The 27,198-nt window shown below is 52.4% G+C and overlaps 8 protein-coding genes across 8 annotated transcripts; 4 read left to right on the top strand and 4 right to left on the bottom strand.

Moving 5' to 3' along the window:
* Nucleotides 1–458: 458 nt before the first annotated feature.
* CABS01_12256 (uncharacterized protein) lies at nt 459–6,662 on the top strand (the record flags this gene model as incomplete). Its single annotated transcript, XM_060545610.1, has 2 exons — nt 459–525; nt 733–6,662. The coding sequence occupies 2 exons, from the start codon at nt 459–461 to the stop codon at nt 6,660–6,662; spliced, it is 5,997 nt and encodes a 1,998-aa protein (XP_060396783.1).
* Nucleotides 6,663–7,000: 338 nt separating this feature from the next.
* CABS01_12257 (ubiquitin-conjugating enzyme) lies at nt 7,001–8,139 on the bottom strand (the record flags this gene model as incomplete). The annotated part of the gene is made up of 3 exons (XM_060545611.1): nt 7,001–7,634; nt 7,716–8,013; nt 8,091–8,139. 3 exons carry the CDS (start codon nt 8,137–8,139, stop codon nt 7,001–7,003), a joined length of 981 nt encoding a protein of 326 aa, XP_060396784.1.
* Nucleotides 8,140–9,149: 1,010 nt separating this feature from the next.
* Nucleotides 9,150–9,437, top strand: CABS01_12258 (uncharacterized protein; the record flags this gene model as incomplete). The annotated part of the gene is made up of 3 exons (XM_060545612.1): nt 9,150–9,239; nt 9,313–9,337; nt 9,397–9,437. 3 exons carry the CDS (start codon nt 9,150–9,152, stop codon nt 9,435–9,437), a joined length of 156 nt encoding a protein of 51 aa, XP_060396785.1.
* Nucleotides 9,438–9,648: 211 nt separating this feature from the next.
* Nucleotides 9,649–10,948, bottom strand: CABS01_12259 (methyltransferase; the record flags this gene model as incomplete). The annotated part of the gene is made up of 5 exons (XM_060545613.1): nt 9,649–9,846; nt 9,916–10,054; nt 10,114–10,229; nt 10,291–10,495; nt 10,569–10,948. Coding segments are annotated over 5 exons (1,038 nt in total), but the record flags the coding sequence as incomplete, so codon positions are not given.
* A 692-nt stretch (nt 10,949–11,640) lies between these two features.
* Nucleotides 11,641–16,504, bottom strand: CABS01_12260 (ATPase; the record flags this gene model as incomplete). Its single annotated transcript, XM_060545614.1, has 16 exons — nt 11,641–11,924; nt 11,978–12,126; nt 12,187–12,337; nt 12,393–12,438; nt 12,490–12,613; nt 12,668–12,900; nt 12,954–13,088; nt 13,259–13,605; nt 13,688–13,841; nt 13,892–14,814; nt 14,882–15,013; nt 15,064–15,130; nt 15,186–15,320; nt 15,367–15,711; nt 15,761–16,309; nt 16,370–16,504. The coding sequence occupies 16 exons, from the start codon at nt 16,502–16,504 to the stop codon at nt 11,641–11,643; spliced, it is 3,909 nt and encodes a 1,302-aa protein (XP_060396787.1).
* A 2,154-nt stretch (nt 16,505–18,658) lies between these two features.
* On the top strand, nt 18,659–20,224 carry CABS01_12261 (nucleosome assembly protein; the record flags this gene model as incomplete). Its single annotated transcript, XM_060545615.1, has 5 exons — nt 18,659–18,705; nt 18,820–18,899; nt 19,023–19,742; nt 19,798–20,117; nt 20,174–20,224. 5 exons carry the CDS (start codon nt 18,659–18,661, stop codon nt 20,222–20,224), a joined length of 1,218 nt encoding a protein of 405 aa, XP_060396788.1.
* A 1,328-nt stretch (nt 20,225–21,552) lies between these two features.
* CABS01_12262 (uncharacterized protein) lies at nt 21,553–21,789 on the bottom strand (the record flags this gene model as incomplete). The annotated part of the gene is made up of 1 exon (XM_060545616.1): nt 21,553–21,789. The coding sequence occupies one exon, from the start codon at nt 21,787–21,789 to the stop codon at nt 21,553–21,555; it is 237 nt and encodes a 78-aa protein (XP_060396789.1).
* A 385-nt stretch (nt 21,790–22,174) lies between these two features.
* On the top strand, nt 22,175–24,043 carry CABS01_12263 (D-isomer specific 2-hydroxyacid dehydrogenase; the record flags this gene model as incomplete). Its single annotated transcript, XM_060545617.1, has 8 exons — nt 22,175–22,485; nt 22,563–22,870; nt 22,951–23,430; nt 23,483–23,592; nt 23,649–23,691; nt 23,752–23,810; nt 23,874–23,955; nt 24,015–24,043. The coding sequence occupies 8 exons, from the start codon at nt 22,175–22,177 to the stop codon at nt 24,041–24,043; spliced, it is 1,422 nt and encodes a 473-aa protein (XP_060396790.1).
* Between the last annotated feature and the right edge of the window lie 3,155 nt (nt 24,044–27,198).

Raw genomic sequence — 27,198 nt, forward strand, 5'->3', positions numbered from 1 at the left:
ACACGAGACGAGATATCCAGTCCATACCTCCGGCCCTCTTGCCCTCAAGGTTATCCAAGAACTGAAGGCCAGATTACGGACTACGTCCGTGCGAATCAGATATCATGCCACGATCACGTGCAGTGGAAGTAACAGTAGCTATTGTCTCGTCCACAGCCACCACAGCCACCTGGACGATGCTGCACCTAAGGTACGTATCCCACCATGACGGCGGGGTTCCCGACGCGGCCAGACTCAAGCGGTTTCCTTCCCCTCCACTTTCCAGATCTTTGGCCGACTCAAACGTAGCGGGGGAAAACCAACCGGAATCTGGAAGGAATTTTCGACCAACCGCATACGCCAACCCAGGCATCTTGGGTTCGATTTTCCATCGTCGACCTTCGCCGTCAATATTCGCATGACTTTTTCTATGCGGCTTTCGTTCACCTGATAATGACAACCCCCAAAAAGGAGGCACAATGTCCCGCGACCTCGAGCGACTGATAGAGTCAGTCATCACTGACATCTCATGTTATGGTGACTTGGGTGAGAGAACCTGCCCTGCACGCTCATGAGAACGAGGATTCTCGGCTTCTTGTTCATCACTTCCAAATTATCATTCTACTTACAGTTTACGCAATTACACTGAGATGGCTGGCATTCGACTATGTCCCCCCACCAGTCGTGCGTTTAAAAACTTTTTGGCTTGGAAAACTTTCTAGCTGGCGCATCTCACTGACAAGCGGTTAATAGGATGCACTGTACTGCATGTACTCGATTCACTCGGGACTTTTTACAAGGACACCCGACCCAGGCAAGATGCACCAGCAGAACACTCTCAGTCAACAGACGAGGAATCCAACCAGTTACTGTGGTCTACAGCCTGGGACTGGCTGAGAGTGAGGAAGGACGTCTCCGTCGGACCGAATCGAAAGTGGAATCATGTACCTCTGGCTGACATCCTCGCCTTACCGGATCCAGACTCTCAGGATGGAACAGCAGCTCTCAGTACCTCAGAGAGTGCCGCAAAAGAAGGTCTAAATGACTCTGAATCTAACGGCCTCGTCAAGTCGGCGCCGAAGACCCCAGGCCTTCGAAAGCGGCCTCGTATATACGTCTCTGAGGATCGCATGTGGGAGTCCATTGCTGGACATGCGCCCGACTACCGAAGGGTCCCGAGACTGGAGTGGATGGCCTTGGTCGGTATCGCCTCCACTAAGCAGGAGGGTATCCTGCAAGGCGATTTAGGTCGGCTTGTTGGCCAAGACAAACGCTCATTGCCCAAAAGAACAGATGCTTTAGCAGAGAAGGGATATATCTCGAAAAGAACGACGCTCGTCAGGGGAACCAAGACCAGCAAGATGTGGTTGACGCGCTTCGCCCCAGCTCTTCCAATCGATCCCTTGAAAGCAACGGCTAGTCTGCACACGACTGTTGATATGTCCCGAAACGCCCTGGCGTGCGACTTGGAGCCAGTCTCATGGCGTGGCAGGTGGAATGGGGAATCAGTTGACTACATCTCTCTAGCCCAAACAATAATGGCCATTGTGAAGGCCTTTGGTATCATCAGATATCATGACCTACGGTGCAAACTGGGCATTTTGGGTCTGAGATGGCAGATGAAAGTGGCAGCCAAGACGTGTCGATTCTTCGTCCAGACTGGAGCCATCCAGTATGTTGGCGCCACTTTGTCTGGGAAACTTTTCAAGGACTGCCTCAAATTCGACCACGATCTTACGCACGAGGATTGGGCTGCCTATCTGGCTACGGGGAAGCAGAAAAGCATTCAGTCTGATCACAGCCTAAATGGTGGAGATCTTGGATCTGATCCGGCAAGCAAAACCGCCAGCATGGACACCCCAAGCCCAGGGACTGAACCTGGTCGTGCTCTCAACAGAAGACGAATGAATCCACGCTCCAGCTGGATAGCCGACAAACCACTAACCACGACAATCTTCGACAATATTTCTGCTGCAGGCTCCGCGGGTCTGTCGAATAAGCAGTTAGGAGACTTGACTTTGGGGCCATCCTTTCGGCGGTATATATCCTCCATTTCCTCGACAATCTCGCTCCCGACACAGCAGCCAGTGCATCTCAGGCACTTTCAGGTATCGAGTGAGATGCATCGAAAAGGCAAATCTCAGCAATATCGCTATTTTGCACTCAGCGCCCAGCAAAAAGTTGCCGCCGATGCTGACAAGAATCTCACTGGACAGATGGGCAATGATCATTCTCTGGCTGACGGGGCTTGTGGAAAGACGCTGGCAGGCCATTTTACATATCCCGCAGTAGTCCCTGACTTATCCTATACTGCCAGTGGCCTAGCTGCTCTTGCTCGAGTTTCTGGCAAGGCGCTCAATGCGATCACCAAGAGGAAGGCCGAGGTTTTGGATAACCCGCGAGCCAATGTGGCTCAAGAAGCTGGAGGACTGCGTCAAGGAAAGCGAAGAAGGCTTTTACAGCAGACCGGCGAAGATTCTTCTGAAGAGGACGCGAGCTTTACAGCGGGAACGTGCTCAGAGCTAGACTCTACAACCCCCTCTGCAACGACTACCAGGCGTGGTACGAGGCGACGCCCAGCTGAATCGGCAACGGCATCGAGTATCGTGACACTCAAAGTAGATCCATCAGCGCTGTCCAGAATACTCTCCAATAGCGATCAAAATCCTGAAGCCGGCGCGGGCCCACATATCCCTCAGGCTCCTCCCGTTCATGGTACAGACGAGTCCACTATCCATGCCGCTGTTGGCCAAGAAGGCAAGCTTCAGGAACCTTTGGACCCAGACGCAACGCTACCAGATACGACAGCCGAGGGGATCGAGGTTCCTGCCGCCCTGCCAACGGATGAGCAATCCATTGTCGTGGGCTCTCAACAATTAAATCAAGATATGGAGATACCCAATGCCGAGGCAGTGGATGATACACTTATCGACGGCGTGCCTGTGAAGCGTGGAGGCCGTCGAACCAAGAAAGGGTCAGCAAAACCTTCTGCCCGTGGCCGTCCCAAGATTTTCAAATGCGACAAATGTGGAGGAACTTGGAAGAACGACGTTGGTATTAAATACCACCTCGAGAAATCGAAGACACCCTGTAACCCAAACTATGTGGCACCCCTTATTGGACCTCCCGAGAAACTTTTCCCAGCTGCGAAACGATCGACTCTGGCGAAGCGAGCAGTTAATCCTCCTCGACAGATCAAACCTCGGCACTCGAGGTTGTCTGCCCTCAATGACACTCTAGACGATGAGGAAGGCCAGGAGGACGCCTTCGGCTTGCATGAAAGAGGAGATGACGCTGTCACCGCTGCTATACAATCCTTCGAGGCTACTCCTTTCAGGAGCAGAAGACTGCGCACCGATCAGGGAGGGGAATCCGGCGTACTACAGGAGACAAGACGAGGCGCGAGAAGGGGCACAGGCAGTAATCGGAGTACGTCAAAGTCATCAAGTGCACTGAAGCCGCCGGTATCCTCGACGCAGCTGCCCATGAGCGGGCTCATTGATGATCCTGCCAGCGCTGTAAGAGACATGCCAACGAAACATGCCTCACTTCAAATAGCAGTCGGGAAAGCAAGGGGGGAAGACACACCAAAAGCCAAGGGAATGCATATCTCCCCGGAAAGCCGCAGGAAGACTCTCCTAGACACTGCTGGAATCGATCCACCGCAACTTTTGACGCCAACGAGAATGCATGATCATTCGGGGCGACGAGTTTCGCACTCGGGTCCAGCAAAGCGAAGTTCGAATGGAAGTCCCAACCGAGCAGGCTCAGGAGATACGGCAGCACCAGTCATCGAATCCGGTCCACTACCACATGCAGACGCGCTGAGGGCCAGTCTAACCGATAGTAGTACTCTTTCAAAAACACAGACCATGGAACGGGCACTTCAGTACATCCTACATGCGAGTGGTGGTGTCTTCCCCGGAGGCCAGTCTCTGTGGTACGCTACTATCGCTACGTGGGAAACTCTGTTCTCGTCTGAAGAGGCGCCAGACCATCAAATGTACAAAAACGCATTGGCAAGGTTGGCGAAGAAGAAGCAAGTGGTTGTCAGTACGCATGCTTTCAAGAATTCTAAAGGCATGATGGCGAACTACCAATTGATACGGATTCCTGGCATCGAAGCGTCATCCCCGCCAGGTGCAGCTATGAAAGCGAATATCATGGCTCATCACCCAAGACTTTACATCCCGCCGGCCTTCAGGCCCAAGGCAGGAATGCCTGAGGAGGACAAACATGACGCTCAGCCTGTCTTCTCCAGCCGTAGGAAGACAGTTCAGGTGATGGAGGTTCTTGATGCTCCTTTTTATGCCAATAAAGCAGCTAATGAGAGGCCAAATACGCCCCCTGAGGGATCCCAGACCCCAAGGAAACGCAGGAAACGAATGGTCACAAGGGAACAGATCGCCCATGCAGAAGATCAAGGTCCCGATGGAACACGCAAGAGAGACATCTTTCGATTCTTCATGACAGGGCAAGTAGGACCAATCGCTGGGCCCTCCGAATCTCGCGGTGGTGGACGGAGCGGCTGTCCTCCGAATATTGTCTTTCTGAATCCCAACACATATCTGGGACCCGAAATGCCAGAAGACATTCAACACACACCTCTTCCTGAAGCCTCGGCCCCAGAACCAACTTATCCCACGGCCCCGCCAACATCTGACGTGTGCCACGACCAGTTCAACGTAACCTTCGCTCATGCCGACACGATTGAAGGCAATGACGGTACCTGGCCGGCGTGTGAGAGCGCATTCTTCGACACGGAGGATCGTAGCCTGACAATCAGTGGCTGGATGCCCGATTCGCGTTGGTTCCTCCGACAGAACTTGCCTCAAAATCTCTCTGAGATAACAAAGTGGCGAGGGGGGCCTGGACACAAGTTGCCCAACAGCAGCCAATTCTACGAATTCTCCGATCAGGTCGATGCCTGCTTCGACTGGGAGCTGTCAACTGAGGGTATGAAGCTCCTTTTGGCGGGGTCGATCGACCCGGATTATATCTTTATCAACCATGTCGTCGATGACCTTCCCGGCGGATGGGAGAACCCCCAACTTGAATGGGATCCTGTGAACCAACTCAGTCAATCTGCCTTGTTTAGCCTCCACATCGCTGAACAGGGAACGACTGCAACTGACCATCTCTGGGGCGGCGAGATTGGTCGTCAAAGAAAGCGCAAGCGACGACAGACCAAGCTCGGGACCGAGCCCAGAGAGCTTATGGTCGGAATCGATCTGAAAACGAGGACGCTCATACCGTTGCCTAGAGACATGGACCTGAGAGATGCGTCGAGACAGAACGCCGGGCTCGACGAGACGAATGAAACCATCTTGATAGCCGCATTCGTCGTCACAAGAACACTTCTTGGTGGTGCCGACCGAATCATAGAATGGGGTCTCATGATGACCTTGTTCCCCGACATGGCCCTCAGCGCCATGCGACGATTCTGGTCGAAAGCCCGAAAGGATCGTGGAACTTTCATCAGTCAGCTTTCTGAGCGATTCCAGATTCAATTTATCTCAGCCTACGAGAACGATGAATTCCCGCCCATTGACTTTGACAATTATGTCGACTACGACTGGTCGCGCCTTATCAAGTGGACCGCTGGTCTTATTGAGGATTCGCAGGAATTGCCTGCCAGCAAGACTGCTCTGGAACGAGGCTACTCTCTCGGCTCAGCTTGGACGGATATTACCAATTGGCGCGACGAGTACTATAACTTTCAGATGTCTGTCTTTAACAGATTTGAGGCGGCCACTTCACGCCCCGCGACTTCCCTCGTGGACAACGATGGGGGAGCGCTGTCACAGGACAGTGAGGACCTAGCCATTGCCATGTCGTGGTTGCGCTCCCTTTGCTACACGCATCGCGATAAATATGCGCCGCAAGATATCAGGAAGAAGATGGCGAGCATCGGAGGCGGAGACGAGGAGCGCATCCAATCACTTCTTGAGCAAGCGGTCGAGACTCTCCAAGGTCAAGGTGTCATCACGGATAGCAAGCTCAAAGCACTCGAGGGCCGCCCTTACCGCCTCACCGAGACATTCTTGCCGCGATTCATCAAGTGGACTAATGAGGTCAAGTACATCGACGCCGCCAAGTTCAAACAACGACTTGATGTAAGCTTCCGACGGGGCGAAAAGATCCGGATTCCCTATGTCTTGAGGGATGGTGAGGTTATGGCCATGATGAACTTGCAGGCGTACGGAAGAGTTGCCGTCACCACAGTTGATGTCCCGAATATTCCTCTCGGTTTCGACCCGGGCAATTACGAAAGTAGGAAATACCCCAAGTCGTACTACAACTTTGGTCTTGAGATCGAGGCCACAGAGAAGTACGTTTACGATGAAGATTTGGCCCTCCTACAAAAAGCCAAGCACAGCAAGCCGCCAAGGGAAAACCATAACCGGGCGGTTCCACTGTGGTCGGATTTTTTTGGGGAGCTCAACCATGATCGTTGGGCACAAGTTCTTGGCGCAGTTGCGTTCGTTGTCGCAACTCGAGGACCCCTGGATGTCGCGTCCGTTTGTGCCGTGCTCAAACCATATGTACAAGAGTTTGAGGTGCAGATGGTGTTTGACTGGGGGGCAAGATACGGTGTGTTAAAGGGTATTACCTATGGAAAGAGTTTCACCGTGGATGAGTGGTGGTGGCTGGTTGTTGGACAGCAGCGGAATGGGTTGTGAACGACTCATGAAGGAGGATATTATGAAGGTAGTCGGGATAGCACGCGTATGAGAGTAGTCCCTACGAAGTGCAGGTCAAGGGTCCAAAAAATTCATTGGAGTGGTATCCCCATCCCGTTGGGAACATGGGCTTTTGGCTCAGTGGCCATCGTAGCAATAAAACAAAGTCTACAAGTTTCCGGATGACGATATATCATGGACATGGCCAAGCAAAACCGCCTAAATAACCTCAACCAGACGCCAGCAACCGTGAAACAAACAGATTCTCGCATCTCAGCGTTCATCCAGGGTGACGGGGGCTGGATCCCCTCATGCAAATTGTAGGAGCATCATCGTAACTAAAAGTCAAGCAAGACTTTGAGAATCATGGCCAGCAGAAGTACAACGAGAACAACAATGGCTCGATCAACCCACAGTGGTACGCCTTCGTCATACGCACGGGTGGTAGGAGGTGCCTGGGGGCGAACACTAAGATTTGGGGCCGGAGGCAGCGAGACCGTCCGTGTAGGGGTGATAATCCCTTGACCTGGACGCGCAGGAGGGTAAGATGCCGCCGTTGCTGGTGATTGTGATGTTGATGCCGAACTGGCCGCCACGACTGTCTCAGGTGCCGTACGAACAAAGCCCTCGGCCAGCTCGGCACTCTCTGCATCCGCCGGTTCGGTTCTTGGTGTCGGAGGCACCGGTGTCACTGCTTCCGTGGATCCTCCTTCTAAGACCTTAGACTCAGTCATCTCATCCTTGTATCCAAGCTTCAGCTCGGAGGGTATCTCAACTTCAGTCGCTGAATCTGGTGAGTCGGAATTGGCCTTGGCCGATTCTTCACATTCTTGGATGATTTCAGTATTTGTCTTTGCACACGTTGGGCATTTGAATGTGTGCGATGCGATGGCATGACGCTTCCGCACAGAATCGCTTGTCTCGAGGCCGCCCAGCTGGCCTCGGGGGTCCGTCTCCATGAAGCTGCGCAACCTTTTATCTTGTTAGTTAACGGGGAAACATCTCTAATAGGGACTGGAAAGGCAGAGAGAGGGAGTCCCAGGCTGAACATACGCGACGAGTGCAGTCCTCACGCCCCACGCAGGCTGCCACGTCTCTTCGTGGTGGCCGCTGATGCTTAGACAAATCTCCCTGTTGGTTTCGAAACGGCCGCTGGGTGTAAGGAACCGGAAACTCGGCGGGCGGAGAGGATATGTAGGCGGCAACACGATACGGCCATGGTAGATGCCTTCGCTGTAGGAGGAGTTGGGTGGCCCGCGGAAAGTGAAGTGCCATTCGAATAGATCTGATTCTAATGGAGTAGCCGTATAATCTGGTGATGGAGAGCTGGAGAGTTCTTGGGCTTCGCGCACTGATTTGGGTCCGATTGATTAGCGAGCTTCTGAGTGGTCAGATGGATAAGAATCCAACGTTTGAGAGGCATCTTACATATGCGCCGTATAGTCGGTGACTTTGAGTTGAACTTAGGAGTTGCCATGTTGCATACGCTGGTTGTTGTAGATTTAGGTGATGTAATCGTCCGCTGATCGATAATCGGCGTAAGTCGTCGTGTCTAGATATCCAGATGACAAAATAATCCAGACCGGGAAGAGGTGGCTTTTTATTGAACGAGCGAGCGTCTGTGTCGGGTTAGGTCGCAAAAGTTTGCGTAGAAGAATGGATAGTTGATGCAGGCGCAGATAGACAGGCTGGTGTTGAACAAGTGTATGAGTGTATGTATGTGTACGTGACAGGTGGAGGGATAGGTGGCACTAACCATCTCATGCCGCGACTGTCACTGGAGTTGGGGAGGGGTGGGTTCTTATCCGGCCGGGGGGGGCTTAACGGTGGAATCGACGACCACCTAAGGTACCCTGACGCCGCTAATTGAGTGCCCAGGGGTTTGAGCCTTTGTACTGACCTGGAGAGTAGGTACTGCGGCAATGAGGCGCTGCAAGTTTGAACTCGGAAGAATGAGGTGCTGCTAGCCAAGCACCCAATGGAAGGTTGGTGGGTACCGAATAGGTATCCATCCCTAAGGTAAGGAACGGAGTACCTAGGTACCTACGTGGCTTGCAAGTCTTGACAAAGGAGACACGTACCGAGTGAATGGAGCACGAGTCACTCAGTGCTCTTGGGTGGGTAGTCCCCTGGGCCAAGACGAAAAGAGAGACTTAGAATGCACTTTCTGCCATTGGTCCAACACTCCGGCACAAGCCGACTTACCTAAGCATCCAAGGACCTCTCAGATTGTCAGTCCGTCAACGACGTTTCTTCCTACGGGACTGATGAACGGCCATCACTGTCCGAATTTCCCGACCTAGTTTCCCAGCAAAGCTTAGAACGCCTAGAGGCAAAGGCGAATCCGAGGTATGTGAGCCCACTCGACCGGACTCAATTGAGTTTCTGGCGGCCTGCTGACGAGTTGCAACCTCAAGAATCCCTCCATCCATTCCTCTCCCTCGAGAATCTTCCCGGAACGACGCGCCTGGCGTATCGACTTTCGCCATGTATACCGGCCCCAAGCCTCCGACGCCTCACGTCCCTGGTGTGTACCGCTTCACAGCGACTGCCCTGGGCGCTGGCATGTGGTTCTTCGTATGTCCCTTACCGAAGCCCTTATTGATACCGCGAGGCCGAGGAAGCTAATGTCATTCTGCGCCATCGATAGCTCATGTACCGCGCGAAGAAAGACGGTATATTCCCTACAACTTTCGATAATACTGATTGCGTGATTGCTGACGGAAATGTGCAGGAGCTGTGTTGCTGGGCTGGAAGCACCCTTGGGATCACTGAACCGAAAGCTCTAAAGATGGGTGGTCTAGTGAACAAGAAGTTTGAGGAATACGCGCAAGATGCGCGATATCAACAGATCATTCGGCATTCGCCAGTCCAAAAGTCAGGCAAATATAGGCAGAGGAATCAACGATTAGCTACTCTATTATGGGTGCAAAGCAATTGCGGCAAGCCCAACCATGCTTGGGTTCATCTCTGTCCGTCACTTCTTCTACTGAGTGTTGGGCTTTTCGAAGAGGTAGTGCGACACGCCCCAGGTATCCCCGCCTTGGTAGGCGAACAGCTCGGAACACGCCAAGTAGAAGATTTGCCATCTGTTGAACCACACGCTGGCGTTCTGCTCCCCATACGTCTCGACCAAGTGCGGCCAGATCTCTTTCTTATGCGCAAGCATCTTGCTCAGCCAGTGCTTGATGCTCGTGTTAGCTCGTCATACTGAGACTGATGTACGGTAGAAAGGCGATCGGCGGCAGCTTACCTCGCACGTCTTGGAGTAGTGTTGTCCGTTGACCCACCACTGCTTCTGAATCTGTAAGTCCCGCTGGAAGAATAGGAGCAGGTCGGTGGAAGGCATAGTGCCTCCTGTGAAGAAATACGTCGTCATCCAGCCCTCCTCACTGAGGTTTTCCGCGGTCAGCGCTTCCCGATAATGCACAACATCGCGGCCGTTACTCACTAATCGTAGGGAGTGGTCCTGTGGGCAAAGATATGGACAAAAAGCTTGCCACCAGGCTTTAAGGCCCTGCCCACCTTTGCCATAAGGAGCTCGTAGTTTTTCATGTGCTCAAATAGCTTTTGTTACAGTCAAAATCCTTTTCATCGGACGCATCTAGCGGTCAGGGAAAATACAAACCTCGATGGAGACAACTCTGTCAAAAGACTCCCGCTCGAACTCATAGTCAACAACGTTACCTGTGATGACCGTGAGGTTTGATAAGCCCTTCTCCTTGGCTTTCCCATCGATGTACTCCTTCTGCGTCCTGGAGTTGGAAAAGGCCGTGACCTTGGAGTTAGGAAGTACCTCGGCGAAGTACAGCGCTCCTGATCCCCAACCGCAGCTGTAACGGTCAGTCAGGCCCTAAATCTAACATATGATCTCACGATGCATGGGAAGGGCCGGAGACGACTCACCCGAGATCCAAGATACTCATACCATCCTTTAGTTCCGCCTTTTCAATATACGTCTGTAACATGGCCACTTCCGCCTGTGCCAATGTCTCGCCTCCCTTGGGGTACAGACAGCACGAATACTTCATGCGGGGGCCAAGGCATGCGGCGAGGACACCGGTGCCAACCTCGTAGTGCTGCTTGTTGGCCGTAGCGGTCTCAATTGCAATGGGTTGAGTGCGCAATTTCTCGATAAACGTCATCTTCCGCTCGTAATCGAGGCCGAGAGACGTGCTCGCGATGGAGTCGAGACGCTCCTGAAGCTGGCGCCGAATGCCTATCCTGATGACGGCGTTGGGCAGGTAGCCGCTGTCGAGAATCCAGTCTAGATGTTGCGTTAGAGAGCTGTTGTCGAGTCACATGCTGACTTCACAATGAGCTTCATGAGGCTTGTATGCGAGGACGTACCCATGTTCATCTTCGCGGTAGAGGTGATTCGCGAAGGTTCAGTGGAATGAGAGAGGCAGAAATAAGGGATTGACCGTCTCTGTGGCCCGAGTCCCAATGCGTGAGGTTGTATTGTACTTTGAAACCCAAGCGATGTCCGAGCACCCGCTTCGAGTGAGGTCTAAAGCAATATGGGTTGTTGGTTGATGCGAGGTGTTTAGGCTACTTCAATGGAGATTACTGGTATGAGACTTGGAAGTAACAGGTAGCAGGCGAAGCTTGACCTGAATGATTGTATCGACTAGCTAGCTGTGATTGTGGCTGGGTGGCAGGTCGCAGGGTGCGACCGCGACCCCGGCCACTCGGAGCCGGAGCGACCCGCCTGGGCTAGTTCGGCACCGGAATGCGGGTCGGTGGATCATCGATGACACCTTCATTTATGGTCAACTCAGGTAGCTTGATACAGCACGATCCTTGACATCCGAGCTAGAAACCGAGACTGAGAAGTTCGCATTCAGGGAGAAACTAGATTTAATCGTCACACTCGATTCCTTATTTTAATACATCAAGGCAATGCTCGCCAACTTTACGTGGAATTATGGCAGCGTGTGCGATCAAGCCGCAAAGGCATCTCTTCAACCTTGTAATCCTACAACTCCATGTGCTCCAAAATGATTTTATACTCCTTTCTTTGCTTCGGCTTCTTCAGGAAGTTTTCTTTGAAACGTCCCACGGCCCGAGCCAGCTTTTGGAAGAGGTACTTTTCTGATATCCATGCCGCGACCAAGTAAACGCCCCCGAGTAGAATCATGAAGAGCTCAAAGTCCCAGCTTGTCTTGGTAAGTTGCATCAGGTGCCTTACTGAATGCCCCGGGCCAATGATCATCCATATTGTGATTGAAAGGGTTGCCACGATGGTTGTCATAAACGGCCCTTTTCATTGTTAGTTCCTTGGACAAATGTTGCTGCAATCCGACTTCACCTACAGTTCGTCATCGCCTTTTCTCTGAAAGGAGGGCCCGCGTTGAGGACCACACCCGCCAAGATGTACTCGAAACAGGACACCAGAAATAGAACCGTGTTTTCCGAGTTCTTGATATTCGACTTGTCATGGTTGACACGTGGGGGTACGTACCTTTTCTTGTAGTTAGCAGTGCGTAAAGATGATGGTGGGAGCAAGGTAGGAAGCGCTCACCATGACTGCTTTCGCACGGCGACATATACAGCAGTTTGCACGAGTATACAAATGACCATCTGGCCCAGTAACGGTATGAGCACCTTGCGAGAGACGAGGTCTGCAGTTGGTCGCTTTCGTGACAAGACAGGGTATGGCCCAGCCCAGCTCACTACGATACTTATAAGCGTTTTATTCAACGGTTCTGAACTAGACTCATGACTTACTGAAAATGGCAATAGGAAGAATCAACAGTAGATCAATGAATAGGAACTAAAGAGTGATCAGCCAGTGATGACGCTTTGGGCGATCATGTCAACTTACTTGAAAGTCACCGAGATTAGAAGCTGTAGCATAAAGAAAGCTGACGGACGTGAACTGGATGGCCGAGTACAAACTCATGTACTTGAAGCAACTGAAACTCGTCACAAGTGCAGCACGACCCTCGCTAAAGATATGTGTTATGATGATACTCTGCTTCGTGGGGGGTGAAAACACTTACCGGATAACCTGGGGAACGCAACCGATGTCGAAGACGCGTGACGTGAACGGAGCTGCAACAGAAGCTTCCGCCTCTGAGAGGGAGATGCCGACATCTGCAGCCTTGAGAGCGCCGCAATCATTCGCACCGTCACCACAAAAGCCACAGCAGTACCCGATCGCTTGCAATTTCTCAACCAGTTCGTGCTTTTCATCTGGAGACATGCGCGCGAAAACTCGACCACGGACCAGCATCTGAGATCGTAAGCATAGGCAGCCAGGTGGCACGCTCCGGGGGATGAACATACTCTCCGCAACACCAACGGAGGCGCGAAGTCCACAATCCAGCGAAAAATCTCGCCGCTGACTGCTAGAGAGTAATTGCGGATGTCATTGATGTTGTATGCCAATGATGCGTCAACGTCAGCCGGAGGTGGTAGTGGCTGTGCAACAAAGTTAGCTTTACAACAATGTCTTTAGAATTGGAATGAACTTGCAAGAAGACTCTGTTCGTTCAGCTGGAAACCCCCGTTATCAATGCTCTCCCACCGTAGCCGAGCCTTTGGGTCACCGGCGTTGCCTGCTTACTGTTAGAATCAATCAGATACCTCACTTGTCGCCACTTGCCTTCTATGAATCTCGGAACGAAGCAGTGCGCAGTCTTGTTGATCAAGTTGCATTCACGAGCAACACTGATGGCAGTCAAGATGTTGTCACCTGTCACCATCGTCGTACTGATGTTCGATTCCAGTAGCTCAGTCAGTACAGGCGCTGTGGTCGGCTTGAGCTTGTTTTCGAAAATAATGAAACCAGTGAATTCCAGTTGAGACTCGGCCTCGTGTCGCTTCATTTTCTGGGCTTTGACCCAGCTGAGTTTTGGAATATGGCGAGCTGCGCAGCCAATGACGCGATAACCCTTGTGTGTATAGTAGGCAAGCTGATCATCATAGTCGACTGGGACTATATGTTGAAGAGGACATTCAAGGTCAGTAGTGCCCTTCGAGGTACACCTAAATCAGTTCAGTAGATATGGATCACTCACAGCTGTCTTCGCGACATATTTCCCGCATGCATTCAGGAGCGCCTTTGACATATATGTCCCCACTTTGCTGTCCAAACTGTCGAACTATGACGCTTGCTCTACGGAGCTGCGAAACGAATTCGAAGGACCTCAGTACCCCCAACTCAAGCAATTGCTGGTTAAGTGGGTTAGTCTAGCTTTGATCGACAGGGGTCCGCAGCCTACCGATTGATCTCCTTGTTGAGTGGCGCCTCGCAGAAGAGCATCATGCTCAGCTGGAGGTCGGGCGACTGACGGCGAAAGGCTGCCCTGGTCTTGGTCGTCTGCCTCGTTGGGACTTTGTTTGCCTTCTTCGAAAGACCACCTTGTAAACTCAAACATCTTGAGGTCAAGTGGATCACCCATCAGCTCGTCGTCCACAGACCTCAACGAGTGGCAAGTTGCCATGGTGTACAAGGCTGCCCTCAATTTTGACATCTGGGCTGGACCGCCGGCCTGCGCCTGTACGAACGACGATGGATCGGTAAGCACCTCCGTGAACCTGCCTGTTACTGTTGATGAAACCCGAACACCGAGTATGTCCAATCCGTCCTCTGTTAGGGTGCCGGTCTTGTCAAAGCACATGATGTCAATCTTACCACCTACGTTGACCCGCTGTGGACTGATGCAAAAGATTTGTTTCTTCTTCAGTCGGCCCAGCGCGAAGTTGGTCCCAATGGTGAGCGTCGCGGGTAGCGCTGGCGGCACCACGATTGTGATAAGATCGAGAGCACGGACGATGATGAGGTGCCAGGCAAGGTGCAGCCGCAGGAAATTGAAGAGAGAGGCGATGAAACCAAGCATGGCTACGATAGCCATGACACTGATGTACCGGAAAGAGTCTCTGTAGAATTTGAAGCCGGATGGTTTGGGGAAGAGCATGGACCGTACAAGGGATCCCTTCGTGGTGCTGAATCCCGTTCTGACCACGAGTGCGAGGGCGACAGCGTCTCCATCACGCTCTTCCTGCGGTCGCCGGGCGCGAATGATCTTGGTACCACAGAAGAGGAAGTGTTTACCAATCTCTGGCGACACGGTCGGTGCAGCCAAATCGAGACTATACATCGTCTCATCGGTGGCCGGTGTTTTAGACACAGGGACCGATTCACCTGAGAGCGAGATGTAAGCCAAACAAGTTTCACTCATGCGGAAGTAGGACTTGCGAGTGAAACTCACCTGTCAGCATGCTCTCGTTAACGATGCAGTCTCCGCTCAAAAGCAAGCCGTCGCTCGGAAATTGAGTCAGATTTGGGTCGCTGACCTCGTAAACGTCACCAGGCACGAGCTCACTCGAGGATACAAATCGCCCTATGTCCGTCAGGATTTCGAGCAAGTTTATACGGCAGCTGAGTCCTTACAGAATCCATTTCGAAGTACACGCACATCGCACTCGAAGCGAGAAATCTCGCGGAGTCGTTTCATCGTCTGTTTCATTAGCCTCCGGTTATACCAACAAAAGACAATGGTGAATTCGACCTACCGCTTTGGTTTCAATGAGGGTGGTGGCAATACTTCCAAACGACATTAGGAAGATAGCCACGGCGTAGTAATAATATTCGTCAAGAGACCACAGAATCAGGCTGGCAATCTGAAAGACGTAGAAAGGATGAAAAACCTGGAACGATCAGTATCTCGACCTACCACTACAAACGATTTCTTACCTCATCTACGAGCAACTGCGGTGTTGATTTTTGTTCAATATCAATCAGGTTATTCCCAAAAACAACTGCTCGCAGTCCCTTCTCATCACTGTCTATGCCAGCACGCACGGCGCGAGGATCGGTCCAATTCGGGTCAACCCAGCCGTTGAATATGACAAACTTGTCCTTTTGCTGGTTGAAGTACAAGCGAACATAACGATAGTTGAGCATGCGTAATTCGGTGATGATTGGGTCGTAATCATCATCTACCCCGTAGCTCTTTCCAGTGTGGCCAAAGATGGTAGACATAGGTCTACCGTACAGCTTTTTGTCTACGTCCATCAGGGCAAATTCTCCCCATTGATTCTAGACGAAGTCAGCTCATGTGCAACAATAGGGGGAACGCATAGTTTACCTCGACAACAACCCAGTCACACTCGGCCAGTGGAGACGGCAGACCCAAAAGTTTTACATGCCATCTAGGAAACCATCTGAGTAGTAGCCAAGCGACACCAGCAGTGCATAGGCAAAGTGCGACATAAGCAGTGAAGCCAAGTCGACTTGTCCGAAAGCCAGCAATGGCAATGGTAAGGTCCTCATTCACCATGTAGACCTTCTGGCTTAAACGATCTCCACCAAGGCTCTTGTTGGTCATGCCACTGTCCTGGCGCAACAGGCGGGCGTGAACAGACGATCTTGAGTGCGTTGACGATCGCCTGCGTTGGGACATGTAATCATCGATGGTTTCGCCGTTTTCGTAATCAGCGTAGCTTTCCTCCTCGTCACCAAACGCAAAGTCTCCCACATCTGACAGGCTTTGGCGTTCGTCTTCGAACGAAGTAGGAGAGGCTTCGGGTTCATCGTGATAGTATGCAAAACTCGTCGTCGAGTCAGCACGAGGCCGTCGATGGGAGAAGGCTGAAACGCTGGTAGGAAGGCTTTCGGCCATAGGACCAGAGAAAAGCTACAGACAGTATGATCAGCGTCAATACGCAATTGGAGATGGGACTTGGGTTTGTCTGACTTCGTCATGAGCCATCTCTACCTCCTCGAAGATGCTCGTTGAGCTTTGATTCGAGTCGAGCCGGTAGAGCGGCGCATGGCCATTCCTCGATGTAGAGGAGGCACGATGATGCCCATTCTCTCCTGGCGCAGGCATATCTACAACTTCCTCAGGGCGATCTAGTCGCCGTAATGGTATCGAAGGTTCCAGCTCGAGAGACAAGAGGTTGAAGGCGTGGCTGGACTGCCGAAACGAGGTTCGAGTTGAGAGAAGCGGTGTTGTAAATTTGGCGAGAGTGGCACATACCCGTGGGTCAAAACGCTTAGTTGGGTTGAGACAGTTAGAAGAAACAGCTAAGGGAAGCTCGAGGAAGCTATGCTGTGATGCGCTGCGATGCGATTTCGGAGTTTTGGGGGGGGGGGGGGGGGGGGTGGGGGGGGGAGGGGGGGTGGGGGCGGGGGTGGGGGGGGGGCGGAGGCGGGGGGGTGGGGGGGGGGGAGAGGAAAAGGAGGAGAGGGGGGGGGGGGTGTGGGGGGGGGGGTGGGTGTGGGGGGGGGGGGGGGGGGGGGGGGGGGGGGGGGGGGGGGGGTCGATGGAGAGGTCAAGAAAGTCAACGCGGATGCCCGCACGGTTCAATCGTCCTCAAACTGGATGATTTCTAGCTCGAGCTCGCGAAGGAGCAAGGAAAAGCCAGGCACCCGTAGCTGTCTTATTGAGCTACGGAGATTGTATGTTGGCATATCGCATACTTAAGTGCTCCAAGAGTAAAGCGACTTAAGTTGGCATGGAAGAAGTTTTGCAGGTTCTCAGAGATTATGAGGCGACTGGAGTAAGGTAGGCAGGTTTCTCCGTCCTTAGGTAAGGTAGCTAGCTATCTATCATGGGTAATTGTACCTCTGAAAGGATGTGACGACACTTTCATGGACCTTACCTGCTTACCTAAGGTAACTCAAGCTGCTTGCGAAGGTAAGCAACCGTATCATGCGAGCACGGTGGCTGGGCAACTAGGTACCTAGGCCACCTCCTGCACTGATAGGAAACGAACCGCTGGAATTTGCGAAGGGCGGAATGGCGTAGGTATCAGGGTGGGAGGGGTGGCAGAGGGGAGGAATTTCTGTCCCGTCGAAATTTTAGGTAAGCAACCCTCGGCATATGCCGACGGAGACCTTTGCGGGTAACCACCTCAAAGGCAATAGGTATCGAACAAAACCATGCACCGACCTGGTCTAAATCAACATTGATGGGAATGATCGTTGCAAGACAGTTCTATACCGGGTATATATCTAGCTACATAGCGGGGGACTTGTCTGATAGATGACGATACTTTGGATGCTGTCCAGGTTGCGCAGGACGAACGGGAGGGAGCGCTGTGACTGAGATACCTAGGTATAGGTACCTAGGTAGTAGCCCCAGTGGCCCCCGCTGCAATCCCCGCATTACCTCACTTGGTCAGCGCCAGCCACGTATGGGTATCGTAGGTAAGTATGGAATCAATGCTGAGATTGCCTGGGTCAAATTTGCTGGAATGATACGGTTTGACTGGTATCGAGTGGTATGTTTCGCTGTTTTTCTCTTGGAAGCTGTGCAGTCATGCAGCGACAAAGAGGTATCAGAGCCCCAGGGCAGTTTTCGAAGGTCGCTGTTGATTCTTCTGTCAAGATCAAAACCTTCTCAACACGTCTGGCCAATAAACGCTACCTCTCAAGAGAGCCCAGCCCAGTGATGCGGGACTGCCTAGGTGCCTGCCCGCCTTATTTAGGCTACCTTTCGGATAACCAGTGCTGCACCACCTGGTGTACATGCCTCCTCCATACCTACCAGGTTACCTAAGGTATCTTAGGTTTGTACGGATAGTTAAGGTAGGTAGGCATGGTGCCTTAGGTACCTACCTATCTTGCCTCATGAGGTTCAATTGCATGGAACTGTCTGCCACCCCGGCCCCCTTGGCTCAGGTCGTCTTTGTGGAAGTCGCCCGCAGTGGAATCCATTGGCAGCACGCTACCCGCTGTGCCCGCCATGCCCGCCTAACCATAGGAGGAGCCCAGGCGCCAACTTGCGGTACCCGCCCCAACGGAGGAGAAAGCCTCTCTCCCAATTTTTTTTTTCCAATACCACACATTACCTTCCCCCCCACCAAAATAAAGTCAACTGCGCATCTACAACTTCCCACGTTCGGCACCGTTCTCTACCCTGCCATCTCCATCAACCGCAACCTCCCTTCAAGATCAGCCCAGGACTTCTCTGTCCCACGCCTCTTGTGGTTTCACTCTATTATCGAATACGGACGATCAAAAGATTCGAACGCACATAATGGCTGAGCCCATCCGTAACAAGCGCCTTGATCCGGCCACCGCGCCGTAAGTCACAAATCTTGCGGCACTGTTCTTCCCGGTGGCGAGGGGTCGCTTCCTTAGGCTTCCCTTGCCCCATTCCACGACCACCATGGCTGACATCTACTCTTGAGCATACAGTACGCCGCAAAATACCCCCCTTCAAAATGCGCCCATTTCGTCGCATGCCCAGCAGCCTGGCGTCGCCAGCATCAAGGAGGGTATGTACCAAAACCCCCGCTGCAATGTTCAACTCTTGTCTTTCTTGCGCGCACTTTGGGGCCTCACCTCTGGAGACACCCGCCCCTCTATCGACCCGTTACTGACGTGCACCCATTTCACAGAGGATCTCGATCGTGCCGCTGCCGCCTCCATCTTTGCTCAGAATCCCAAGCTCGTCCAGATGATCCAAGGAAGACTTGGTTCTCTCGTTGGCCGATCCTCCGGCTACATCGAGTCGCTGCCTCCCCAGGTGCGTCGCCGTGTTGCCGGCCTCAAAGGCATCCAGAAGGAACACTCTAAGCTTGAGGCCGAATTTCAAGAGGAGGTTCTCCAGCTCGAGAAGAAGTACTTTGCCAAGTTCACTCCTCTCTACGAGAAGCGTGCCAAGGTTGTCAACGGTGCCTCTGAACCTACAGAGGAGGAGATCAAGGCCGGCGAGGAGGATGACGAGGATGATGATGAGGAGGTTGAGGAAGCTGAGAAGACCGAGAAGGCTGCCGAATCCACTGAGCCGGTTTCTGGTATCCCTGAGTTCTGGTTGTCTGCCATGAAGAACCAAATTTCTCTCGCCGAGATGATTACCGATCGCGACGAGGCCGCTCTCAAGCACCTGATCGATATCCGCATGGAATATCTCGACAAGCCCGGTTTCCGCCTTATCTTCGAATTTGCCGACAATGAGTTCTTCACAAACAAGACCGTCACCAAGACGTACTTTTACCAAAGTGAAAGCGGCTACGGCGGTGACTTCATCTACGACCATGCTGAGGGTGATAAGATTGAGTGGAAGGAGGGCAAGGATTTGACTGTCAGAGTCGAGAGCAAGAAGCAGAGAAACAAGAGTAAGCTCTTCACACATACCGCCCATCGCGATGCACCTGCTAATCCCTCTTTCAGACACCAAGCAGACCCGAATTGTCAAGAAGACGGTGCCCACCGAATCCTTCTTCAACTTCTTCTCTCCCCCCCAGGCCCCGGCCGACGAGGATGATGACGCTGCTTCCGACATCGAGGAGCGCCTCGAGCTTGATTACCAACTCGGTGAAGACATCAAGGAGAAGCTCATTCCCCGTGCCATTGACTGGTTCACCGGCGAGGCTTTGGCCTTTGAGGAGCTCGACGATGATGACCTGGAGGGTGACTTCGACGATGAAGACGACGAGGACGAGGATGATCTTAGTGAGGACCGTGACGAGGATGAGGAGTCCGAGGACGACGTAAGTGACGTGTAACCCGAGGATCCTACGATGGCAGACGCTAATCCATACTTCAGGACGACACCGGCAAGCCCAAGCAGGAGGCGGCTGAATGCAAGCAGAGCTGAGCGACGACTATCGGTCGGCCGGATTGCTAGGTTCTTCACGTTCATGACAGACTTCATTAGGGGAGTGCGTGATGGTCATGCTCTGATTCTTTCGCGTCATGAAAGGCGGCGGCGTCACGCTTGGCGCCACGTCAACAAACCCGCTTTGAGGGTTAAGCCAAGCAGAGCAGCATTGAATGGATGAGCTTCTCGCTTGATAGATGGTAATTGACGTTTTGGTCTCAAACATTCTCAACGAAACGGCCACCTTACGTTCTGGTCATGAATGATGCTATACGTCGTTGCTAAAATGGATTTGTAGAAAGGGTGTTCACTCGAATTTTCCTTCATGTAAAACGGGTAGGGGCATTAACAATGGAAGCAATAGACAGGAAATAAGTCACATAAGCAAATCTTCCTATTACTTGCATCTCCAAGGTGGGGTGGGACGGTGCCCGGGCATGTTCCCGCATATGGCTGTGGGTCACTCCAACCCTCAGCTCGCTGGTGTACTGCGCGTAATTTAGAAGGATATAATAAGCATGCTCTCTGGGGCATCATCACTATATCGCAGCAATTGGAGCGCCTGGTCGTATATATAAGTGGCTTGGAAGGCATAGAGGAATCTTATTTCTATTGTCAGGTTGTCGCCCTGGGGCTCAACGGTTGTGACCAATATGGAAGCTCCGTAGAGTGTCGGGGAGTTGAAGGGCGGACGCGGCGGTGCATGCGGACCTCTAGAAGGTCGGAGCGGCCGTTGGACTAACCAGCACTTTATGGAAATGATACGACGAAGCCGCATAGGTCGATGTGCGGTCCGGGATCGGCACTCTGGTCAGGTCAGTGACTTTGGTTAAGGTAGGTAGGCACGCAGGTAGGTAAGGTAAGGTAACAAGAGCAACTATCTTAGTCAAAGCATATCCTACACCAAGTAGAATTTTAATGCGTCGGCCAAATCTTCAAACAAGCCGCGACCCACGCAAAGGAGGTGTCGTGGCCAGTCCCGTCTCATGCTTGTTGTGTGGTGTGCCATCTGCGCCGGCGCCGGAGGAAATTGTTTTTTTTTCCTTCCTCCCTTTCTCTTTTCAACCCACCTGCTGAGGAGCAGTGAGTCAACCCCAGGCCCAGACTGCCCCAGAAGGCAACTCATGCTTGGCTGGAATGAGTAAGGTGGTAAGTTGAGGTAGCCTCTGAGCCTGAAGAGTCGAGTCTACGACCGAGTGCCGGACACCTTGAGGGATGTTGCCGGCCTTCGGGCGTGCTCCGCTGGCAGGTCGGACTTTATTCACTGTGCGAGCCTAAGCAGATGGTTGGAGCCGCGCATGAATTCTTTTCCATTTGGCAGATTTCTACTGTCTACCACCGACCTCCGCACCGTGTAAAGACAGTGCCCACATGCGGCGGGAGAATCCCGGACCACCTGCCCACAACATCGGGGTCTGTCTCGCTGGATCCTTCCCTTTGTGGTGCCCCCCACAGGCGTCCAGCAGACCGCACGTCAATGACCTTACAAAAAGGGCAGCGCGAGGTACCTCAAGCATGCTAAATAATAGTGAAGATACATGCATTGGACTGGAAACAGTCATCGGGTACCACCTTCCACTCCCAAGCTTTGGTATGGTAGGTACCTCATTATTTTACATCAGTCACGGCCCTCCGTCTCACATCCCGCGTCATTTTGGCTACTTGACATGAATGAAGTGATTAAAAAACTTCCTCCTCCCAGAACCATTTCCAAACTTTTACCTCTGCCCATTGCCTTGGTTGACCCTGTTTTCTGCTCATCTAGCAATCTTGTCGTATACCAGTCGGCGCTCTACTTCTCCCTTCGACTTCACACCCAACAACAGCCCAGCAGCTCTTGATCTGGCAGCTTTCGCGTGCTTCTTTCTGCCCCGCATCGAAAAATCGTACTGCCCCTCCATCCCATCCATCTTGCTCACACAGCAAGACCAGTACAACCCACACATAATGAGCTCAGCACAAGACATCACCGGCGCATCTGCGCATGGAAGACAGCTCGAAGTCTCCGCTAGCTTGGGACTTTCAACTTCGCCAACCGCCACTTTCACCTCCCCCCCTTCAAGCTTCGCTAGAGCCGGCACTGCTCTTGCCCAGAGGCCAGCCCCCAAGCTTCTGAAGCCCTTCAACACCCAAGACATCAAGATTTTGCTTCTCGAAAATGTCAATCAAACAGGAAAAGATATCCTGACCGAGCAAGGTTACCAGGTCGAGGCTCTCAAGACCTCTCTCCCCGAAGACCAACTCATTGAGAAGATTCGGTAGGCCTATCCCTTGCCTCGTAGTCTGATGAGGAGAGTGATAGAATGCCTCATACTCATGCAATGTGATCATCCAGGGACGTGCATGTCATTGGTATTCGCTCCAAGACCAAGTTGACCGAGAAGGTCCTGCGTGAGGCCAAGAACCTGCTCGTCATTGGCTGCTTCTGCATCGGCACGAACCAGGTCAACCTCGAATACGCTGCCGCCCACGGTATTGCTGTCTTCAACTCCCCCTTCGCCAATTCGCGCAGTGTTGCAGAGCTCGTTATTGCCGAAATTATCACTCTGGCCCGTCAGCTTGGTGACCGCTCCAACGAGATGCACCGCGGCACCTGGAACAAGGTCAGCTCCAAGTGCTGGGAAATCCGTGGCAAGACGCTCGGTACGTAATCTTGCCATGCCTGACCTCTGTATCGTCAAATGGTGCGGAGGATGCACTATCATTTGCTGACTGTAGATTAGGCATTGTGGGTTATGGCCACATTGGCTCGCAGCTTTCGGTCCTGGCCGAGGCTATGGGCATGAACGTCGTTTACTATGATGTCGTGAACCTGATGGCACTAGGAACCGCGACCCAAGTACCCACCTTAGAAGCCTTGCTCGAGGAGGCCGACTTCGTTACTTTGCACGTGCCTGAGCTGCCAGAGACTAAGAACCTGATCTCTACTGCTCAGCTCGAGAAGATGAAGACTGGCGCTTACTTAATCAACGCCAGTCGCGGCAGCGTTGTCGACATCCAGGCTCTGATTAACGCCATGCGCTCTGGCAAGATCGCTGGTGCTGCTCTTGATGTCTACCCCAACGAGCCGGCGGCCAACGGCGACTACTTTAACAGCTCACTCAACACATGGGGCGAGGATCTGCGTAGCCTGAACAACATCATTTTGACGCCACACATTGGTGGCAGCACCGAGGAGGCCCAGCGCGCTATTGGTGTCGAAGGTAAGGAATACATCCAGGGGTTGCTCAAGCATGAAAACTAACCTCGAATTAGTTGCCGAGGCGCTTGTCCGCTATATCAACCAGGGCACCACGCTCAACAGTGTTAACCTGCCCGAGGTTAACCTGAGATCATTGACTTTGGATGAGCCCGACCACGCTCGTGTAAGCAACCCTTGGCACGACGTGGCCGCTAACAGAAAGCTGATCAAAAAAATCAGGTCATCTATATTCACCGCAATGTTCCCGGTGTCTTGCGCAGAGGTGAGAGAATGCCCATGATTCGTACAATTAGTATACGTGTAGAGTGCTAACGGACGGCAGTTAACGAGATTCTTGGCAACCACAATGTTGACAAGCAGATCTCCGACAGCAGAGGCGACGTGAGTTGCATTGGAAGGCGAGCATGGAATCCGGTCTGCTCCGGTCTGCTAACTTAGCGCTAGATTGCATACCTCATGGCCGATGTGAGCAGCGTCAAGGCCGAGGACATCAAGGAGATCAACGACGGTCTGGATTCTCTGAGCTGTGAGTACAAACCCGGACATGCGGTCGCGAGTTTCAAAGTCACTCACACAAGGATCCAGCACGCATCATGACCCGTGTCTTGTACTAGACGCGCATGTAGAAGCTATGGCATTGGTAAGGCGTTTGTGATGAAGATTCCTGGTTCGTGAAGAAAAACGAAGGTTCTCAGCGGCCCAAGACAGCATCTCAACATGTCGATATGGGATCTGGGCACTTTGGATAAGGGAGTACCGGGTTTCACATCAACTTGAAGGCATATAAAAGCTGGTCGTTACATAAACATGGGCATGGCTGGGAAGGAATCAATATGGTAGAAGTTACAACGAGACAGAACGGAACCAACATTTGCAATTACAGAGCACACGACCCCGTTGCATGGTGCGGACGTTATAACATACATCCATGGCACAAGGTAAGGACAGCCCCTAATACCGACTGTCCCGCCACGGACACTACCTTACTGTGCACGTGCTTGGCTGGTTATGCATACCTACTGCTGCTCAGTGCCTCAGGAAAGCAGATGAACATGGCGGTGAGTATTAGCAATGAGCAGCCTATCAGAAGTGAGAGTTGGCAAAAGGGGCCAGGCTAACTCGGAAATTGTGTTGATGCAGCGGAGCCGAGCCCGGGCCTCAAGTCCACAACGCATGAGCACGCCCCTCTCCGCTTTCCCCCAAATTATAATGGATGAAGAAGATCGATCTCCATTGACAAGAGAGAAAGAGGAGTACATGGTTGACCGCTGACGAGGGAGCAGAAAATGGCTGATACTGGTCAGCTTACGAAAGCCAGTGTCGGATCCTTAGAGCAAAACACAAGGGCTTGGGCAAACGAAACATGTGATCAATCGGGCGGTCACTGCTCTGCCAGCTGCTGGATGCCATGAGCTCGTGAGCCAGTGATGATGGTATGAGCGGTATCCGGCAGGCAGCTTGGACAGCATTGTTTGCATGGAAAATGGCATGACGGGAAATACTGGCACGGTGTGAAATTCCAAGCGGTATGGAGCTGAGTGAAATACGCCCTCTGAATACACAGGTTTGACGGGGAGCAAAGTGGATGGCGAAAGGGGCTGCAGGGGACTTGGGGAGGGTAGGATGGGACCTATGAAGATAACCCAGGCGGCAAGGGCAAGGGCAGGCGTTTGGTGATGGATACAGGCAATTCACTTGTACATATTAAAGGACACTATGCTTCCTAAATGTTGTTGAAATCGGGCATCTTGCACACAACGACATAAAGTCTGGAAAATGAAGCAGCGCTGAGTATGACCATGTCGAAGGATACAAGCGTATATTCGGGCTTGGTTCAGCGTGTGAGAGGGGAGATAGCGTGCGGGTAGAGAGACTGTGTGTGTAAACAATACGGTGCATAGCGCAGAGAAGGATCCACAGGTATTGCCATACGTTAAGATAGGGCGCTAGGACAGCAAGGAAAGGAGACATCACTGTGACTGACAACAACGACGCGTTGGCGAACTGACGGGGTGCGTCTGAGGGTCAGCATGTCTGTGGTTTCCGGCTGGGTAGCTTGGGACGAAAGCTCTCAGCACGCCTTTCCTTGGATTTCCTGGACGCTTTTCAGCCGCCTGGCGCAGACCCGAGAGTGACGGTTGTTTCAACCTTCGTCTTTGTTGGTTGTCAGCCAGCCAGAGTTTGCGGCTCATAAGGCGTCTCGGTGCTTTGATATCTAGGCACTGTACGCTACATCGAGCTGGACTGGCCTATAGGAATTCGAGGGTTCAACTATCGAAGAGATGGAGAGCCAGTAAGGAAAGTGAAACATGACCGAATGGAATGAATGGTGCTGCTGACGACATTGTTATCTCATCAATCCCTTCAAGCTACCTGCAATGGTGCCTATATGGTCTCATGCCAGAATACCTCCAATACCAACCATGGTGCGAACTCGGGGTGCTCAGTGCAGAAAGCCTCTTCGACTTTTCTTGGCTGTCACCAATGAAGGAGCCGAATGTCACGAAAGGCAGCTAGAAGCTGGCCGGAGTAGGAGCCTGCTTTGGGTTGACTTATCAATTTGGTCGGATGCTTTAAACTACCTCACGGATGCCACCAAGACAGAATGGTTTAGCTGCTGACCTACGGCGGCCGGACCATCCCCTTCCCGTCCGCCCGGCGAAGACGTCAAAGGAAACCCACAATAGAGAATTCGAGGTTGAAAGACAACAGTTTGAGCATAGGTGGATTCGAGTCTCCGTAGTTAGTCTGACTGGCTCATACCTATTGTCGCCCTCCAAGATTGGTCCGACCATTCAGGACGATCTTCTCTTCGGCCGTGAAGTAGTAATATAGTTAATTCCGGGGCGACTTGAATTGAGATTGACTTGCCTCGCCTTGCCTCAAACCAATAGCAGTGTCTCTACCCTGCCTGGCACTGTTGAAGTCTGTTCCCCTCCGCTATCTGGACGCGTCTAGTACCCCGAAAGACACTATCTTTAGACCCGCGCTGCATTACCTAAGGCAAGGTACCACGGATACCAATGGAACACGGGAATCCTCGTAATAAGGTGGACACAAGATACCGCTTCAGACACTGTCCTAAGGTAACTTGGCTTAGTACACTAAGACACCTTACTGCCACTGCCTACCTCAGGTACCCACGTACCTAAGGTAGGTACCTACATTTGCAGCGGCCAGAAACCTCACCTCACCTCAGGGCGCTCGTCCCTCCAACTGGCCAAGCCCAGCTCTCTCGCACCTGGCGTTTTTACCTGGTGCCCCTGTCCACGTCCGCCTCCACGTCCGTTAGAATCTCAAAAAGTTGTCCAGTTCTGTTGTTCACACCAGGTACGGCCGTCCTCCTTTCTTCAGCTGCCATTGATCTACCCGCCCCTTTCATGTCCTATCCTTCGCCTTTACATCTGCGTGCAATCTATCCCGAATTGTCAAATTCTTGGAGATAATCCCGCTGGTCGTTCATTGAACATTGCGTAGCGTGCACTCTCATTCTCTTGTCTCTCTTGTTACCTCCCATCCTTCATCAATCATCTCTTACAAAGGCCCCATACAAACCGTACCCATAAGGTTGGTACCAAATCTAGGCTGGCCTGCCCTTCATCTCCAAAGCCACCTTCCATCTACCTCGTCTCCTTCTCCTCCATCTTCTCATCCCCTACCTCGACGACCAACGCGAAGCAGACGACGACGACGACGACTACGATCGAGACAGCGATAGTAGCGAGTCCCACACACAAGACAGGCCAACGGTTTTTGCCTCTGGCAATTA

Source organism: Colletotrichum abscissum (assembly GCF_030869225.1).
Source record: "Colletotrichum abscissum strain IMI 504890 chromosome Unknown Scaffold_36.1, whole genome shotgun sequence".
Classification (NCBI taxonomy): Eukaryota; Fungi; Ascomycota; class Sordariomycetes; order Glomerellales; family Glomerellaceae; genus Colletotrichum; species Colletotrichum abscissum.